Here is an 18,748-nt window from a genome sequence, read left to right as displayed (position 1 = left end):
AACTCCTTTTTACAGCACCAGAGCGGCCATGCTAAGACCCCAGCAAAAGAATTAACAGCCAGTCTGTTCCAGCACCCAGCTCGGGCCCAGTGAACCCCAGCTCCGTGCCCACCGCTGCTCCACGTGCCTTGGAGAGGCTCACCGGGGCCGTGGCTTGCTAGGGAGCCAGCTCCTCTCGCTGGCACCCACTGGGGAACACACTCCGGCTCTCGCTTCTTCAGATAACAGTCTTTGAGTCCCAAGGCACTATGGAGAGGCTGTGTCCCGCCGCGGGAGCGCTGGCCAGGACGCCAGCCCGGGCACGAACCACCGCACAGCACTCCCGTGCCGCCTCCCCAGCCCCACGGCGCCCAAGGCCACACAGGGTAAGGCCGCGGGAGGCCCCGCGGGGAGGCCGGAGGGCGGGCAAGGCGCCTCCTCAGGGACCAGGCACAGGCCGGGCAGGCGCTGGGCGCACGGCGGCAGGGCAGGGCGGGCCGGGGGGACACCGGCGAGGCGGGGACGGGAAGGCAGCGGTGGGGGGGGGGGGACACGGGACGGACGGAGGGCCTCACGCCTCGGGAGGGGTGGGGACCGCCGGGGATGGGAACCAGGGACCCGCGCACGGCTGAAAGGGGAAAGGGAGGGGAGAGGCGGCACACGCGAGCCAGCCCCGCCCGTACTCACCGCCCGCCCGACGCCCCCAGCTCCCGCCGCTCCCCGCCACACCGCCCGCCGTTCCCATAGAGATCCGGCCCGGCGCCGCCACGTGACTACACCTCCCGGCAGCCACCGCGACGGCGGGCGAGCGCGCACCGCCCCCTAGCGGCGCGGCGGCAGCCTGAGCCCCGGTGGAGCGGAGCCCGGCGGCGGGCACGGCCCGGGAGGCCGCTTAGAAAGAGGTCGATCCTGATCCTTGAGGGCTACGGGCGCTTCTCCGGGTCCGGCCGCCCACGGGGAGAGCCCCCGGGTACGGCTGGCCGGGCGGGAGGTCAGCGCCGGGGCCCCCGGAGGACGAGGGCATCGCTCCTCAGTGCTGCTGGGGGGACCTGACGGGATGCGGGGGTCCGGTGCCGCTCCCGCGGGGGCTGTGCGGAGGGGCGAGGAGGCGGAGCAGCTTCTGGCAGTGCCGGGCGGAAGGCGGCCGGGAGCTGCCGGCAGGCTGCGCGGTACCGCCGGCCAGCGCCGCCAGCCTCTCGGAGGCTCGGAGGGAGAGCAGCACCTGCGGAGCGGAGAGGGACCGGAGTCACCGCCAGCCCGGCCCCGTGGCAGGTCCCACAGGGGAGCGGAGGTGCCCGTGCAGTACCTGCTGTATCCCGGAGTGCTGGCTCAGCGCCCGCAGCGCGACGAGGGCTCCCTCCCGCACGGTCTCCCAGGGGTCCCGGCAGGCTGCCTCCAGCAGGATGTGGGGGGCCCGGCTCTCGATCAGCAGGTCTCCCAGCTCCGCCGAGCGCCGGCCCAGGTTGCCCAGGGCTGATGCCGCGTTGCATCGCGTTCTGGCCTGCACGTCGCTCAGCAGCCGCGTCAGCCGGGGCACGGCCCTGCCCAGGGTCCCGGCTGGGCAGGACTCGTGGAAGGCGGCATTGCCCACGGCGAAGCTGGCTGCCTTGCGCACGCTCTCCTCCGGGTCCCCCAGGCAGCCCAGCAGGCTCTCCAGCAAGCTGGGCTGGCTGCAGAGCAGCTGGGGAAAGCCGTGGCCGTGTCGAAGCAGGTTGCCCAGCAGGTTGCAAGTTTTGGCCCGTATCAGGTGTTGCCGGTGGCTGAGCAGCCAGATCAGGGGCTGGTCAGACAGATCTGAGCTCTTCAGGATCCTCTGGAGGAAGGGCAGGTGCTCCGGACAGGCCCGGGCCACGTGGGTCAAGAGAGCCAGGAGGTCAGCTGTGAGTGTGAGGCTGTCTGAAGACAAGGCACGCATCAGGAAGGCAATGATGTGCTCAGAGGTGGCAGCTTCCCTCACCACTTGGTCTATGACCTGCTCATCAGACACAACAAGATGGCACAAGAGGCTCATGGGAAGCTCAGTGTCCGAGAAGGACAGGTGGCGAGAGCAGACCTAAGGGGAAAAGAGAGACGCAGGGCTGAGTGTGCTGTCCTCACACGTGGGCCAAGTCAGTGCAGAGCTGGGCTGCTGGGCGAGCTGCTCTGCCTGCATGGCACCCAGGGGACATCCCTGGGGGACAGAAAGCCCCAGCAGGCTGTGAAGCGGTGCCATGCATGGGAGGCTGCATGTGGGGAGGCATCTCCACAGCATGGGGTGAAAAAGAAACACGGGGCCAAGAGGGTACCTGCAGCAGCTGGGCAGGGATCTGGGTGTCTCTCACAGCCTCCATGATCAGTGCTAAGGTGTCTCCATCCACATCCAGGGCAAAAGGGAAACAGAGGAGCTGGCAGGCCTGGATCACCACAGCTGGGACAAGCTCAGGGTCTCCATCCTCTCCTGCTTGCCTGAATTTGTTAGAGAGAGAGGGCTTAACACAGACGTGATCAGAAAAACATCAGGCCAAGAGGCGTAGAGCATTCCCTACACCAGGCAATAAGGGGAGGCTGGTCAGTGAGCTGTGCTGCCCAAGTGCCAGGTCAGGAACTCCTTGGCCCTCTGTGTGCTCGTGTCTGAGCCCCGTGAGCAGCTGAGCTCTGTCTGCTTCAGCACTCCCTACAACTCACGTCTGTGCCAGGCATGCCAGGAAGCCAGGGGACAGCAGGCTCTTCAGTGTCACCATGAGGACACCGTGGGACTGGGTGAGCTGAGGCAGGCACCAATGGGACTCACGAGTGAAGACGAAGAGAGCCAGGCTGAGGAAGAGCAGGGTGCCTGCAGGGGGAACAGCACAGCAGAGGGGCAAAGCTAGGGGAGTCCGAAAAGTCTCTTACATCTGCCTGTACTGCCTTCAAGGGTGCTCCAAGGCAGTTTCTGTGCTTCCCTGCACAAAACCAGACCAATCTCCACCCATGGGACCTGCCAGGGTGAACATTCCCTGCAGCGCTGACCCCTTTTCTGGTTCCTCTGCAACCAGCTCTGCTGAGCTGCTGCTGACTGGGCAGAGCAGGGGCCCAGCCCAGCACCCTCTCCCCAGAGGACAAAAAGAAAAGCACCCTGAGCCCTCTGGCCTCAGGGGCCAGATTTGGATGGGGACAGACATGTGGGTGAGTCTGAGGGCAGAATGTGGAGCAGGGTCTAGGTCAGATGCCCTGTTGTCTTGCAGCTCCTACCTTGAGGTGAGAGGAGGTTCCAGTCTGGCTCTGTTGTGGGGTGACCTGCCATTGGGGAGTCTCCCTCCAGTGCTGCCCTGTCACTGTCCACGTGAAGCACCACAGCAACACAATTCCACACCACACTCCACAGCTCCGAGGTAGCAAAGCCCTGCTCCATGGCCATATCCTCCTGGAGGTGGGGAGACAGATGTCAGGGGGCTTTGTGGTCCTCCACTGCTCCCCAGGGTTCTGGTCCATAGCTCTGCCAGCCCCGTGCTCTTGGGAAGGTCAGGGCTTGGATGGACATGACCTGAGGGGAAGAGAAGGGGCCAGGCAGCTGGCAGCCCTGCTGTGCCTGACAGCAGTGCCAGTCCCTGGGCTTCTCTACCCTCTTGCTCCAACGTGCCCAACCCTCCAGAGCTGCACAGATAACCCAGGGACCCCATTCATGGGGTGGCACACCTCAGCCAACACTGCCTGGTTCCCTAGCTTGCCCCAGCCTCCATTACCAATCCATATTCAGGCTTTTTTGCCTCTGCATCTCTTGTCAGGGACCAGGCAAAAGGAGATGGGCAGACTGGTACCTGGGCAAGGAGCTTCAGCAGGAGGAAAAAAATCCCGTCATAGAGACCAGCACCCATTGGTGGGGGGAGCTGCAGCTGTAAGAGAGAGTGGTGGGCGGGATGGAGAGAGGTGCTGGGTCTGAGGGGAGCAGCACCACACCTGCACCCTTCTGAGCCTGGCTTTGCACAGCTCCACGGGGGACCATGGCTCCCCTGTTACTCTTTCCCCATTCCCTACCTCAGCAGGCGCTGTCAGTGCATTTGTCACCACTGGTAGGACCTCTTCTCCCCTGAGATCCAAGGCACCCTCATGCTGACTGAGCTGTGTCAGGAGGAAAGCTGCAGCACCCTGTGGGACAGGGAGAGCTCAGCACCTTCCAGACTTTCCCATCTGCCCATCCCTTAGCCCAGGGCAGGGACAGACTGTGCCTGCCACCATCCTGCCCCAAGTGAGCAACAGCAAGACCCAAATGGGATGTAGGGCTCTGCAGGGCTCTTAGGTGGCTCTGGCAGGGTGGACAAGCTTACCACAACAGAGACAACAGGAGACTGGGTGATGAGATCCATAGCCAGGGTAACCACCTCTGCAAGCCTGAAACACAGGGAGCAGGAGAGAGGTGCTGTGTTCCCACAGCTTCACATCCCACAGAGCAGCAGCAGCCAAATACCCCCAGGCCTGGGAAGCACACACCTTGCAGGAGGAGCGAGTCCTTGCCCACCCTGTGCCCTCTCCGCATCCCCAGCACCCATCCACACTGCCCAGCGCTCTGCGGCTGTGTTGGGATCGCAGGGAGCAGTGGGTGCTCCGGGCAGGGTGCAGGACAGTGGCATGTTCCTCTCCCACCCATGACTGAAAAAGGGTGCTTACCTGGGAGGGGGGGCCTGGAGCTGCAGGGTGAGCAGGGCCAGCAGGTACAGAGAGGCCTCACAAGCTGCCCTCTGGGCCTCCTCTGCCATGGGGACCTGTCAAGGGAGCAGGAGTCACAGGGGGACAGCAAGGCTGTGAGGGAACACTCTGACTCCTGGAGGAGAACTGCACTCTCCAGACTAAGTTTCCCCAAACTCTTATCCCCACACGTTGCCAGCCTGGTTTGAGCAGCACTCAGAGGAGTAAGTCCTGCTCACCTACATCCCTACCCCACCACCCGCGCTGTGGTCAGTCCTACCTCACCCCTCGAGAGCTGCATGAGGGATCCCCACAGTCGTTGGCTCCTCCCCAGGTGCTGGCACAGGCCTGGGCTGGCATGGCAGCCAGCGTAGAGGATCTGCAAGGCAAAGGGCAGAGCTGCATACCAGCACCCAGGCACACAGTGACCAGGGCCATCCCAGTCACACCCCGTGGCTACCATGGGCTGATTTATTCAACTGACACCAGGGGGATGGGAGTCATTGAGGGCTGAGCCCACAGCTCCTCCTTTCCCATGCTCCTAACCCCAGACCAAAGGTCTGGGCAGCCTTTGGGCACAGCCAGATGAACGGGCAGGGGTATTACCTTCAGCACATTTAGGGAGCAAGCTGGGTGCTGCAGTCTCCCCAGCAGTTTCCCAAGGTGCTGGCTCTCTCCCTCCATAAGCTTTTCAGCCACCTCCCGAGCGACCTGCAGAAATCAGCCTGTTTGGCACCCTGGGCACCTGAAGCACCACACAGACCTAAGGAGTTTAATGCTAGTGATATGTTAATAAAAGAAGGCATCTGCTTCCTACGTGTTGTCTGCGTTCACAAAGAGATGCCCCTCTGCTGTGGCTTGGATGCATGAGCAGCCACCAAAGCCACAGGACCCCAGGCCTCCACTCTACCACTAAAAAAAGAGATCCTCCTGGAAAGGGCTACTGCCCCTGTGGGGACCACATCTTGTCCTGCAAAGAGAGCTGGCCTGACCTGCTGCTTGGCTTCCCGGCAGCCATTCCTCTCCAGGGGGATGCTGCAGGCAGCAGCCAGCGCAGCTGTGAAAAGGTCTGGCACACATGGACTCTGGTCATGGGCTGACTTGGCCTCCATCGCTGCACCTGCACAGGGACAGAGCTCAGGAGATACCTGCTAAGGGTGAGGGACACTGAGGAGCACCAGAATGGGGTTAGAGGCCAAGAGAGGAAAGGTCAAGCTTGTGACATGAGGAGGGTGAGATCTGGGATTGAGGGAGAGTAGAGGAGAGCCCTGGCTAGTAGGCAATTAAGTTTCAGCTACCTCCTCTGGTGAACAGCACTGCAATGGCAGTCAGTCCTCTGAGGGAGTCCAAGGGCAGGAGGGAGAGGGGAAAGCCCAGGGGGAGGTGTTGAGATGCTACCACTGCTACCTCGCAGAGCTGGCTGCTCTGAGATGGATCCCTGAAGGAGTCTGTTCAGCAGGGGTTGATGTTCCTCTCGCAGGCTGGCATAGAAGGGGGCTGAGATGGAGGGGTATGTTGCATCCAGGCTCTCACAGAGCACAGTGAAGCACTGGGGGAGACACAGAGGTTACCATCACTGCAGACTGAGGGCGGGAGGAGAGGGAAGGAAAATGTGGGACAGCAGAGATGGGAGAAGGATTCAAGCACTAGAGCTTCAGGGACCTCCAAGTGTTTTCTCCAACTAGGTTACTGCGTGGGAGCCACATGCAGCCACATGCTGGTTGAGAGAGAGAAGTACACATGGAGGCACAGCCATGGAAGGTGCCCCCTCAGTGACCTCTTTTCTGCATGTGATTCCCCCTCAAAAAACCCCAGTGGATGAGACAGCCTGCCCTGACAAGAAAGCATCAGACCACACATCTGGGAGCAGGGTCCTCAGCCTGCACTCCCCCTGACACACACAGACACACAGAGCCCTAGAGTTTCTGTCCCTGGGGGAGACAGTGGGCAGAAGGGAAACAGGGGCACCCTTACCAGGAGGCTTTGCTGGCAGAGTCTCATCTCGCTGTCAGTTGGCTCAGCCAGCAGCTCTGGTAGCAGGTCTAGGAAGCAGCTGGCACTGTCCTGGAAGACCTGCAGGCTGGGGGAGGCAGCAAGGGCAGAAGAGAGCAAAGAAACAGGGTCCCTGGTTCTGAGGACAGGGTCTGGCCAAACCCGTACGGCCCTGGCTAATGGAGCAGGCAGCTCATAAGAGCAGTGAGCTGCTGGCAGCAGTGCCTTCCCCTCAGTCTTGCTCAAGGAAAGCACTCCTCTGTGAGCACAGCAGTACAGCACGAAGCACTGAGTCCATGATGCTTCCCCGCAGTGACAGCTCCAGACACAGAGCCTGAGCACCCCCCTCCTGCCTCCTGCCAGGTCCCCAGAGAGGCCACAAGAGATTACAGAGCACAGAGGCCTGTCCCTACCTGTCCTTTGGCCCACTCTCCTCCAGGGTGCATTTACTGCTGAAATAAACCATGGTCACCATGAGGAGGTCTGCCAGCACCGTGATACACCAGGGTTGCTGCAGGATCCAGAAAGAAACAGCAAGTGGGGATTGTCTGCTGGCCATCCCAACATCACTGCAGTGAGCCCCTTCCCTGCCAAGACCTCCCCCTTCTCAAGGGTGCCTGGAAGAGGCGCTGGTCCTGTGAGCCAGCTCCAGCATGACACCAGGACCTACTCTGCAAGGCAGGAAGGAGTCCAAATTACTCTGTGGTCCTACACCCACCTGCTTGGTGCTACCACTCTCCAGGATCTGCTTGGCTAGACGCAGCAGAGACAGAGGCTCATTCAGCTCTCTGCAGAAGCGGTCCAAGAGCTCAGAGTCACACCGGCTGGCCAGGAGGTTGCCCATAACACGGAGCACAGGACGGAGACGGGAGGCTCCCTCCAACATCCCTTCCAGCACCTGGGCACAGAGAAACCAGAAGAGCTCATGAGCAGCAGAAGGTTTGGCCTCTCCATCAGCCATCAGGGCAACCTTTCAACCCATTCAGGCATGGGACAGCAAGGGAGCAGATGGCAAGCTAACTGTATGAGACACCTCTAGCTCCTGGAGAAGCATAAGATCTTCTTGCTAACTGGACTGAGGACTCTCAATGCTCCTGACCCAATCGTGGGGAAGAAGGTGGGATCCATGTCCCCAGTAGTAGTTTCCCAGGACAGCTATCACTCACCTGCTGAGCAGAGTGTGCCAGGCGGGCCTGGACACGGTGCTGGAAGGCTGGATCCTTCAAGAGGCTCAGTGGTGTGCTCAGCTGCATGGCAGAGGGCTCAGTGGCCTCGATCAGGTGCTGCCACTCCTCATCACTCTCCAGCTCCTAGACATGGAGCAGAGGACTGGTGCCACAGAGCCTTCCTGCCCCAGGGTCTCTGTGCCAGCCCCAGGGGCCTGGGCCCCACTGTCCTCACCACAAGACACCATCTTACCTCACTCTCTAGGTCCACGGTCTCAATGCTGCGCCTGCCCCGCGGCTCTGCCATGCCAGCACCAGGCTGTGGAGGGGCACCTGCTCCAGGGAACTCCTGCTCATAGTCTTGAGTGATGCTGTGCTCCCTGGGCAAGGAAACAGTGCAGTCAGCAAATGTCCTACCTTCCCCTGCTCTCCCTGTCCTGGACTCAGCCATCCCTCACCGTGGGTCAGAAGGAGGTTCCTCCAACTCCCAATCTGCCATGCTACTCTTTCCTTGCAGGACACGGGGGATCTTCTCACTGGAGGCAGCTGGTGGCTTCCCTTCTGCCAGAGCCGCCTTCCCCAGAGCTGCTCGGGGTCTATGCCCTGGGCATCCTTTCCTGGAGTCCTTCATAGATACATCACCTCCCTTCAGGTGTCCCTGGGTGATGGCAGAAAAGTTTGGTCAGGGCAGAGTTACTCAGCCAGCCAGATGAGTTCCCCAGTCTCCACCATCCTGAGGATCCCACATCCTGACTTGTATGTGGCAGAAACCCCAGCCTGACCCATGTTCTGTCATCTTCCCCAGGCCCAATTTCAGTGCCCCTCCTTTGTCCTGACTGCAGGACACAGCCAGGGGAATCCCACACTCTCCTCCACCTTTTTCTGTGCCTCCTCAACCATCTTCTGCCGGGCCTTTCTAAAGATCCTGGACTGGCTACTCCTGGGGGCTATGGAATGGGCTTGCTGCTCCTTCAGGGCCTGCAGCTCAGGGGACAGCTTGGTGGTGAAGGGGTTTGAGATCCCATGCTCTTCTGTGTCATCAATCACTGGGGAGATGAGGAAAGAACTTCATCAGCAGCCCTCCTTTGGGACATAGGGAGAATGATCAGCTCTGAGGTCCCAGGGGAATTGCAGGGTACCCGGTGTGAGCCCGTGGGCAGCAGCGAGGGATTAGTGCCCGGAGAAAGCTGAGAGGAGGGAGGCAAAGACCCAGGTAGTAAAAAGAGCAGGGCAGGGTGTTCCTCCCAACCTCCAGGCAGTGGGAGGAAGAAACAGACCTGGCCAGTGCTGGGAAAAGAGCTGGTACTCACCTGTAACCCGCCCAGCGATGAAGGGGTGAGAGAGCAGCTCTGGCCAGGACAGGCGCTGCCGGGGGTCCTTCATCAGTAGCCCCTGCAGGAAGCTCTACAGGGCAGCACAGCACCAGGGTCACCAACACATGCTTGGCACCCACCACCGAGCCCAGAGCACCCGCCAGTCTCCCCCAGCACGGGCACCCAGGGGGGCTCCATTCCCTGCCTGGCTCCAGGAAAGGAGTGGCTCTAGCGCTCAGGGCAGATGGGAAGGTGCTTCCCTTCCCAGCCCAGTAAATCACCCCACTGCTGAAATGTCCATTGCAGATCCCAGGGAGATCCCTACGAGTCTACCAACACCCCTCCCATCTGGAGGTGAAAATCCACCATTCCTGACCTACCCCTAAATATGTACAGAATCCCAGCTCCCTTCCCAGCCCCAGTTTCCCAGCTTATGGACAGCAGTGAGAAGAGTCCCCCTCCCAGGAGGCCCAGCTCTCACCCCTTCTCTAAGCTCTGAAAGCCCTGTTAGGGCACATAAAGGCAAAGAGTGACCCACCAGGGCAGCAGGTGAGGCCAAAGCTAGCTACCACACTGACAGATGTCACCCCACAGACAGGGCCCTCGGCCCTACCTTGAAGGCTGGGCTTATCACTGCAGGCCATTTGACAGGGTCCTTGACAATGAGACTGACAAGCTGGAAGATGCTGCTGGTGTAGAAGGGAGGGGTGCCCACAAACAGCTCATACAGGATGCAGCCCACGGACCACAGGTCCGCAGTGTGGTCATACGGCCGCTCCTCCACCAGCTCAGGGGACATGTACAGCGGGGTGCCCTTGATGGAGGTCAGCACCATGGTGTGGATGCTCATGGCACGGGCAAACCTGCTCAGAGTAAAGCACAGATGGCCAGTTCAGGTTGAAACGTCCATTGCAGCTCCCAGGGAGATCCCTACGAGTTTACCAACACCGCTCCCTTCTGGAGACCAAAATCCACCGTCCCTCTAAATACGTACATAATCCCAGTCCCCTTCCAGGCCCCCACTCGTCCCCTACAGCCCCCAGGACTTCTTGGCACTTGGCTGCCCCAAGACCAAGCGTCCCCTCCAGCTCACCCCCAGCACCCACCCGAAGTCACAGAGCTTGACGACGCCGTCTTTGCCCAGCAGGATGTTCTGGGGTTTCATGTCGCGGTGCAGGATGCGGTGGGAGTGCAGGTAGTAGAGAGCAGAGACCAGTTGGGCAGCTATGGCCTGGACCTGGCAGAGACACAGAAGCCTCACACTGTGTCCTATGGTGCCACCAGCTGGCACAACCATGGGGCTCCTTACAGCCCAACACCCCCAGTACCCCCACTCCTGCCTTTGGGGCAGGAGCCAGCCCCAGCTGTGGGTCAGTAGTTCCTTGGAACAGGCTGACGGCCAAAGCCACAGTGCTGTGGTTCCTGGCGAGGTAACAGGAAAAACAAGGTCCCTGCTGGACCCCACTGTCCTCCAGTGCAACTTGGCACCCTCTTCATCCCCTTCAGAAGTTCTGCCAGGTGAAGTCCCAAAGGCATCTTCACCTTCCTGATGGCTCCTGGCCCACAGCAGAGCCCTGCTGCCTCCAGGCAGACAAATCCTGTTCCCTCCTGCAGGAAAAACTGCATGGGAACCGTCACAACACTCACCTGGTCCTCAGGCAAACTCCCATCGTCCTCCAGGATCTGGAAGAGCTCTCCCTCTGCATAGTCAGTCACCACCACCACCTGGAAGGAAGAGCAGCATGGTGAGATCAGGCACCCACTCAGCTGCATCCCCACCATGCCCCGGGGAGGGAGAAGCTGGGGTGTCAGCATGCACAGCCCCCATCGGCTCAGGCTGGGATCTGGTATGGAGGAGAGTCCCATGGCAGCCAGAGCCTGGCACTTAGCAGAGGCCTTGTGCCTGTCTTTATGTCCAGCAGCCAGCAGAAGCCAGGGAAGGAAAACTGAGCCCAGAATGGTTCTTCAAAGCCCAGTGGGTAGATTGAATCTGCTGCCCAATGACTTTATTTCATGCCCCCATATCCCACAGCACAGTCAGTCCTTTTGTATCAGGCTTTCTCCATGAGACTTTAAGCCAGTGAAAAGTCACTCTCCTCAGAGGTGACTGAAAAGTCAGTCTCTGAACAGACTGATGAGGTGACTGAAGAGTCACTCATCCTGTGATCCCAAACCCCTCCTCTTACATCACACCCCCCCCACACACACCTCCTTCACCTCTGCATATGGCCTAGCACAGCCCACACAGCCCAGACCGGTGTGGCTCCTCACATGACACGTACTGGAAGCTCTGATAAACACTGCCCAGGCCCTGGGAGGGTGTTGGAATCATCTCCTGAGAACAGCAACAACAGCAGGGCCCAGCCATTGTTCCCCTGCCCCAGTCAAGTAAAAGCATCTGCCCAGAGTAGTCCCCTTCACCTCTTTGTCTGTCTCGAAGCTGTCGAGCATCTGGATGATGTTGGGGTGCCGGAGGCCTCTCATGATCTCAATTTCCCGCTGCAGGTTCTTCAGCTCCTTCTCAGACCGCCCCACCTTGGGGATGAACTTCAAGGCCACCACCTTTCAAATCAGACAAAGCTCAGATCAGACCAGGTGCCCACCTGCCCTGGCAGAAGTCAGGATTCAGCATTTCCCAGCTGTGCACACCAAACCAGACCTTTGTTCACCAGATCCCTTGGAGCTCCTCCCACACCCTTGCACATCAACAGAGGTGCCCACAGTACTTTGCACACTGATGTTTACAGCAAACAAATTTAATGACAGCACAGATGAAACTAGGATTGCCAGAAACACAGGACAGGACCTACAGATGCTGGTGGACAGTAAGCCTAACAGGAGCCAGCAGTGTGCCCTGTCAACGAGAAGCACTAGCACCACCCTGGGCTGTATCAACAGGCAGGAGTTGGAGGGGTGTGATTATTGCCCTTTATTTGGAACTTCTTAGATCATGTTTGCAATATTATGTCCAGTTTTTGTCCCAGGAAGACACTGACTGGCTAGAGTGGGTATAGCAGGGGTCAGCGGGGTGGCTGAAGCACGTGTGAGAATGACACAGAGATTACAAATTGAAACAGGGGAGCTTCAACTTGATATAAGGAAAAGGCATTCACTCCAAGTATAGTCAAGCGCTGGCTGTAGGGTTTGTCCTTGAGGTTTCACAGGATGTAAATTTGATGCCGGCCCTGCTTTGAGCACGGATGAGCTGGAGACCTCCCGCAGTCCCTTGTACCTCAATGACTCCGCGACAGGAGGAGCTGTCTGAGAATGTCAGCAGAAAAATGAAGCACTGCTGAGTCCCAAAGGCCTGGCAGGGCCTTGGAACCCCAGAACCCAGATCCCAGTACCACACGAGAGACCCCCGCCCCTCTCCCCTGCCGCCTCTCTCCTCACCTGGGCGCTGTGTTTCCGGCGCCCCTTGTACACTCGCCCGAAGGAACCTTTGCCGATCATTTCCAGGACATGGTACTTCTCCATCGCTCGGGAGAGAGGAGGGGAGGGGCCGCTTAGCTGCTGAGACAGAGTGGCCGCCGAGGGGAAGCGCTTTGCTCTCCGCCCTCCTCTCGCCCCGGCTGCCGGGGGGCGCCAACCCCCCGCCCCGGCCGCGGGGAGACGGGCGGTGCCGGTGCTGGGAAGGCAGGCCCACCCTCTCCGCACCCCCAAAGGCCGGGGCTTCTCCTCCCGCCGGGCACCTCCCCTCCTTCCTTCCCCTTCCCCCGGGGCGCCAGGCCGGACCCCAGGGCGGATACCCCCGGGGTCTCTCCGCTCCTGCCCGCCGGCCCCCCCTCCGCAGGCGGGATTAACCCGGGTCGGGCTCGCCCCGCTGCGCTGCCGCCGCCGCGTTGCCTAGCAACGCCCGCCCCGCCGCTCCGCTTCCGGTTCCGGGGCGCGCGGGAAGATGGCGGCGGCCGGTGAGGAGACGGAGGTGTCGGACTGGTAACGTTCCCTTCCCATCCCTCCCCCGCTGGCCCCGGCCCGGCCGGGCTGGCGGCACTGCCGCCTCACCCCAGCCTGATCCTCGCAGGGCGCTGCCGCCGGAGGTGGAGGTGCTGGAGTCCATCTACCTGGAGGAGCTGCGGGTGACGCGGGGCCGCGGCAGGTGGGTACCGCGGCCTGCACCCCCCTGCCCGGGCCCGGGCCCGCCCCGGGCCCGGCCTGGCCCCTCTGCCACCGCTCACGTCGGTCTGCCCCGCAGGTGGGAGCCCTGGGAGATCAGCATCACCCTGCACCCGGCCACGGCCGAGGACCAGGACTCCCAGTATGTCCGCTTCACGCTGGTGCTCTCTGTGCCCCCCCAGGTAGGCTGCCGGTCCCCCCCGCCGCCTCTCCTCCCTACCCCGGGTCTCTCCCTTCCTTGTGCTTTGGGTGTTGTTTTCTTTTTTTCCCTAGTATCCCAACAAAGCTCCAGAAATCTCGATCAGGAACCCGCGGGGGCTGTCAGATGAGCAAATTCAAAAGTGAGTGCTGGGAGCGAGGGGAAAGGGTGAACCTTTCCTCTGAGATCTGGGAGGCAGGACTGGTGGAAAAGCCTTCTCTCAAATTCACGTGGCTCCCCGTGTCCAGTTAATAGATGGGTACAGGCCTCTAAATCACTGCACCAAGGGGTGCAGCCTGTGGTTGTGCCCCCATGGTCCTCCTGAAACGTAATCTAAATCCCCTGGGCCTTTGAAGCTGTTGGTCCAGCTTTGACCGAGGTGGGACTGAAGCCAGTCCCTGGGCAGCCCGTGTTGTTTTCATGTTCCTGTCTTTAGTGCAGTGGAGCGTGTACAGAGGGCACCTGCCAGCACAGGAGTGACATGGCTCCCACTGGGCCTGCTCAGGGGCTGCAGTAAGATAAAAGAAGCCTGAGATTCACCAAAACTGAAGGCTGTTGGGTGAGCTCAAGCCAAGGCAGTCAGCAAACCTGCTCTTGCAAGTCCCATGAGGGCAAAGGCTTCCTGCGTGCTGGCTTGTGGGGAGCTGGGAGAGCACGTGAGTGTGTGTGTGCATGTGTTCTTCCCACGCTGCAGGCAAAGCCTGAAGGCCAGTGCCCTGTTTCTTTCTCCTGTTGTGGTGATGGGTATGTGGGACAGTGAAGACGTGTGGCTACGTGTGTGTTGAGCGTTTCTGCTGCTTTGCCCTAGGATTTCCCAGACCCTCAGGAGCGTTGCCGAAGCCAGGCTGGGGACAGAGGTGCTCTACGAACTGATTGAGGTGAGAGCTGGGGGAGATGGGGACGCTGTCCCCTGACTGCCCGAGGGGTGGGACAGCCCTGAGCACGTGGGTGGGTCAGTGAGTAAAACGTTTGCTTTAATGCTTCTGCAGAAGGGGAAGGAGATTCTCACTGACAACAACATTCCTCACGGCCAGTGTGTGATCTGCCTGTATGGATTCCAGGTAGGCATGTGTCTCCTGGCCCTGCGAGCTGGCTTGGGAAGGGAGGCTGGCAAGAGTTGCTGGTGTATCTCAGCTACCCTGTGAGGTGAGACCTCGCCTGGAGTTCAGGAGGGACTGGGACACATCCACTGAGGTCTGTGGGGACAGAGCTCTTGCCTGGCCTCGGCTGGCTGCAAGGAGAGGCAGCGCCTGCCCGGGAAGGAGAACACATCAAGCGGAAAGACTGCTGCCCTGCACAGGAACGTGTGCAGGGAGATCGGGCACAAAAGCTTTGCCTCTTGACAGCAGGAGTGCTTCTCTCACTCAGAACTGGGAGCAGTGTCTTGGTAAAAGCTGAGGAAGCTGAGATGAAGCCCAGCAGAGGATGTTATGTGGCTCTGCCTGCAATAGCGCTAGTTCCCCACTGCCAGTGCTGACATAGGAGTGAAACCCCGCTTCAGCTGGGGAGCTTCACAGGCCTGTGCTCAGAAACCCTTTAAAGCCCCTCTTTCTCCTCTACAGGAGAGAGAAGCCTTCACAAAGACCCAGTGCTACCACTACTTCCATTCCCACTGCCTGGCCCGCTACGCCCAGCACATGGAGGAGGAGATCCTCATGCAGCAGGAGGAGAGAGAGCACCACCTGGCGCCAGCCCCCAAACAGGTACCAGACCCCAGGTGATCTCCCCATGCGCCCTGCACCCCCTCATGCTGTTTCTGTCCCCCCCACCTTCGGGATGTGGAGCAAGGGCTAGCCTGGCCCAGCAGCATGGTCAGTGTCATGCCCATGCTGAGAATCAGAGCGGGGATTGGACCAAGTGAACTCCAAAGGCCTTTCCACAAAATTGCCCCCTAAGGTTTTAGAACTTTAGCAGATGGTTTATGGGATCGCTGGATCAGCACCTGCTGTGTGAGAGGGCAGGGAGTTGTGTTTTTGGGTTTCTGAAACCTTAAGAGTTAGAAAAGAGACCTCCTCCCCATGTTCTTGAGCTGCAGGGGTTTGCAGCAGGACACACATGATACATGATCAGCTGCGTTCTGGGGTGATAAAGCCTGCCTGAGCAGGGTTGGAACAGCTGCCAGCCATGGAGTAAACACCACAGCTGAGCATAAAACAAGTCAAAGGCTCCTTCCTGCAAAACTCTTTCGAAGAGGCGCTGCCTAGGGTGGCACGCTGCACTTGGGAGAAGAATAGATCTTAGGCTAAGGAGGACCGAAGCCATGTGTGCTGACAGAGGTAGTTTGTACAGTGATCAGCCCCTGGAGCACAAATCCCAGTGTGCCTCGTGGTGGAGACACCTTCCTTAGCAGTCACTGAGCCACTGCTCTCACACTGCTGGGAACCCCTGGGCTTCCCTGCCAAGAACAGCACCCTGTTCCTCTTCCAGCCGGGAGTTCTCCGGCAGCGTGTGAGCGGGGGCACGGCCGGGGTTTGGTACCGCCTCTCTCCTCCCCGTAGGAAGTCGGTGTGCAGTGCCCTGTCTGCCGGGAGACCCTTGTCTATGACCTCTGCGCTCTGAAGGCAGCACCGCCCCCGCAGCACCCAGTGGTAAGAGAGGGGGGCTCGCCAGCCCTGCTGTGCCTGGTCGCGGGGTAGCTTCCACTGCAACACTGCAGCAGCTGAATGAATGCGTGTTCCCAGCTTCTCCTCAAGGGACCACCCAAACAGCAGTTCACTGACCTTGGCAGGGTGTCTCCTGAGCCTTTGGTGTGCCCACAAAGACCAGGTTCAGTTGTAGAGGCCTGAGTCTTGAGCAGATGTGCTGGGGGAGAGATGATTCTGCCGTGGGGCATGGCCCTGCACTCACTGGGATGCAGTCAGGGGAGTGACCTGATGGTAGCTGCTCTGCATCTTGCCCCACAGCAGGGTGGCAGTGCAGGACCGTGGGTCTGCGCTGGCATGTCCTACCTCTGCCTGGGGACTTCACAGGCACCCGTGGGCCTGGTCAGACGTGGTGGCAGGAAGCGGTTTGCCCAGGCGCTGTGCAATCGAAGGGAGGGTTGAGGAGTGGAGCCCTCCCTCAGCATCTCTTTCTGCTGCACAGGAGCCGTACAGGCCGGACGCCAAGATGCTGCAGCACCAGGAAGAACTGCGCTTAATTTTCAAGAGACAGCAGGAGAAAGGGGGCATCATCGACCCCGAAGCAGAGAGGAACCGTTACTTCATCAGCCTCCAGGCGGTACGGCACCGGGGGCAGTGTGCTGGCGAGGGGGCCCCCTGACTGCAGCACCCAGCGCTGTTGTTCCTTCTGGGACTCCCCTGTCCCTTTCTTCACTGGTGGCTTCTTTCTTTCAGCCTCCAGCTGCTGCTGATCCAGGCCGAGAAGCCGCTGCCTCTGAGCTGCCGGTGAGTGCAAGCGCTGCGGACGTGCCCCAGCCACCCAGCCAGACCTCGGCTCCAGACCCAGCCGGGGCACCGGAGGCTGGGGCAGAACCGGGGCAGCCCGAGAGGCCTGCTGCTGTGCCCAGGGAGCAACAGAGCAAGAGGGAGAGGCACAGAGGGGAGAGGCCAGCCCCCAGAGGCCAGGGCAGGCAGGCGTGCAGTGGCTTCCAGGAACCCGCAGAGGAAGCCTGTCATCCCCTCCATGGCTCCAGGGGGCCCAGGGGCTTTGGCCGGAGACTGGAGCGGAGACCTGGTGGGAGGCACAGCCAGGAGTTTTCAAAGCCTCACAGCAGAAGTAGGGCTGCTGCCTTGGCTGAAAGGAAGGAGTTGTGCCCTGAAGACCCCTCGCCAGTAACGGAGGCAGCAGACTTGAAAGAAGAGCACCGTGATGTACAGAGGCGGATCCCAGAGGAGGGGGCTGAGGCCCAGGGCAGGGAGAAGGAGAACCTGGCGTTCAACCGCAGCGACCACAGAGCAGCTCCCGGCTGGCAGGGCCACCACAGGCCCTGGGATTGTGGGAGGTGGGACAGGTCCAGGGTCCAGGAGCACGGTTCCTACCCCAGAGCACCAAGAGGGCGAGGGGGCTTCAGGCCCAGTGGACGACGAGAAGCCCGTTTCCTTGAGAAGGAGAGTGGCTCCTAGCAGGAGTGGTGAGGGGCTGGTCAGGGAGGGAAGGGCTGTTCTGGGGAGAGAAGTGAAGGCTCTGATGGAGCAGTAGCAAGCAGACACTGTACCCTTTGGGAGGGAGGAGGCAGCTGGCATGTGGCACAGTTTGGGACAGGCAATGGCACCAGGGTATGTATGGAGTGAAGCATCTTGGCATGAGCAGCTGGCTGTCACCAGTGTTGAAGCTGATTCACGACAGATCATGTCAGCCTTGGTTTTGGAGGACCCAGGGGACAGAAGAAGCCTTTACTGGGGATCTGCAGACACGTTGCATGGTGCTGCCAAGAAACTTACACACCTACAGAGCAAATGGACTGAGCACAGCGTGGTGCTGTGAGTGACAGAGCCAGCGTTGGGGCAGGACCTTCCCTGCAAGCCAGCGTCCTGGTGGAGCCCTGCCAAGTGATGAGGCCGTGCCAGGGCAGCAGCCTGGAGCTCAGCTCACCATGTCCCTCACTCCTTCTCAACTCCTGTCCCTTGTAAACAACATTGCTTCTCCTACAGGCCTGACTATGCTCAGCCAGGCCTTTGTGCAACAGGACACTTAGTCCCAGCCAGGAGACCTAAAATGAGCTTAAGTCAATACGTTGGCAGGTCAGGGCTGGCTGGCTGGTGGCTGCAGCTTTGGTTTAACTGCTGCTCCCCCAGGAAGCCAGAGCTCAGTTGGAGCTCCTGTCCTGTCCCTGCTTTTGTGCCAGCAGAAGTTTATGGGGAGACCTGGGAAGCGCACTCTGCTTTGCGACCTGTGTCTGTCTGATCCCCCTTCCAAGGCCAGGCTGCCTGCTAGAGCTCCTCACAGCTTGGAGTCAAGAGATGCCCCAGTACTTTGGATACACTTGCCCTCCTTTCCATCTTCCACCTGATCTTGCCTCAAAGAGACGAGGTTTTGTTGTTTAAACTAACTTGGTGCAGTTCCTTCTGCTGCTGTTTGGGAGGTTTAAAGTGTCCCGCTCCAGAGCTGTGAGGGGTGATCCCAAGCCTCTGAAGTGAGACACGGGTATTAAATTCATTCATTGTGTCTTCTCCAGAGCCTGTTCCCTTTGGTTTCTGCCTTCTTGCTCCTGGTGTTTGCTGTTTGGAGCGAAGGTGTTGATCCCTGGTATTGCTCACTCCCCTCCCTGCTCCCCACAGCCGGGGCAGAGGGCGGCCCCTGGCACTCCCACGTGGCAGGAGGGTTTCCCTGTGCCAGCTTTGCCTGGCTCAGAGGAAGCAGTCTGGCTTCCCTGGGCAGTACCAATTCCTTCACGCTCCTTT

The 18,748-nt window shown here is 60.1% G+C and overlaps 2 protein-coding genes across 2 annotated transcripts; one reads left to right on the top strand and one right to left on the bottom strand.

Annotated features, from left to right (window-relative positions):
- Positions 1-246: 246 nt before the first annotated feature.
- Positions 247-12,571, bottom strand: STK36 (serine/threonine kinase 36; the record flags this gene model as incomplete). The annotated part of the gene is made up of 27 exons (XM_084265678.1): positions 12,485-12,571; positions 11,513-11,653; positions 10,739-10,816; positions 10,198-10,328; positions 9,705-9,954; positions 9,089-9,182; positions 8,655-8,824; positions 8,237-8,436; positions 8,032-8,158; positions 7,779-7,922; positions 7,331-7,510; positions 7,026-7,123; positions 6,595-6,700; positions 6,028-6,169; positions 5,613-5,740; positions 5,227-5,331; positions 4,901-4,999; positions 4,603-4,697; positions 4,263-4,326; positions 3,973-4,083; positions 3,756-3,830; positions 3,190-3,361; positions 2,644-2,791; positions 2,265-2,424; positions 1,286-2,032; positions 1,029-1,201; positions 247-607 (listed from the first exon to the last, which is right to left on the bottom strand). Exons 1-27 carry the CDS (start codon positions 12,566-12,568, stop codon positions 247-249), a joined length of 4,383 nt encoding a protein of 1,460 aa, XP_084121804.1. The 5' UTR covers positions 12,569-12,571.
- Positions 12,572-12,989: 418 nt separating this feature from the next.
- Positions 12,990-18,309, top strand: RNF25 (ring finger protein 25; the record flags this gene model as incomplete). The annotated part of the gene is made up of 10 exons (XM_084264509.1): positions 12,990-13,027; positions 13,116-13,190; positions 13,287-13,389; positions 13,481-13,548; positions 14,215-14,284; positions 14,396-14,467; positions 14,969-15,109; positions 15,905-15,994; positions 16,491-16,625; positions 16,742-18,309. 10 exons carry the CDS (start codon positions 12,990-12,992, stop codon positions 17,468-17,470), a joined length of 1,521 nt encoding a protein of 506 aa, XP_084120635.1. The 3' UTR covers positions 17,471-18,309.
- Positions 18,310-18,748: the final 439 nt, after the last annotated feature.

The sequence above is a fragment of the Gallinula chloropus genome (assembly GCF_964237585.1).
Source record: "Gallinula chloropus genome assembly, chromosome: 5".
NCBI lineage: Eukaryota > Metazoa > Chordata > Aves > Gruiformes > Rallidae > Gallinula > Gallinula chloropus.
This window is presented reverse-complemented; position numbering and strand designations above follow the sequence as displayed.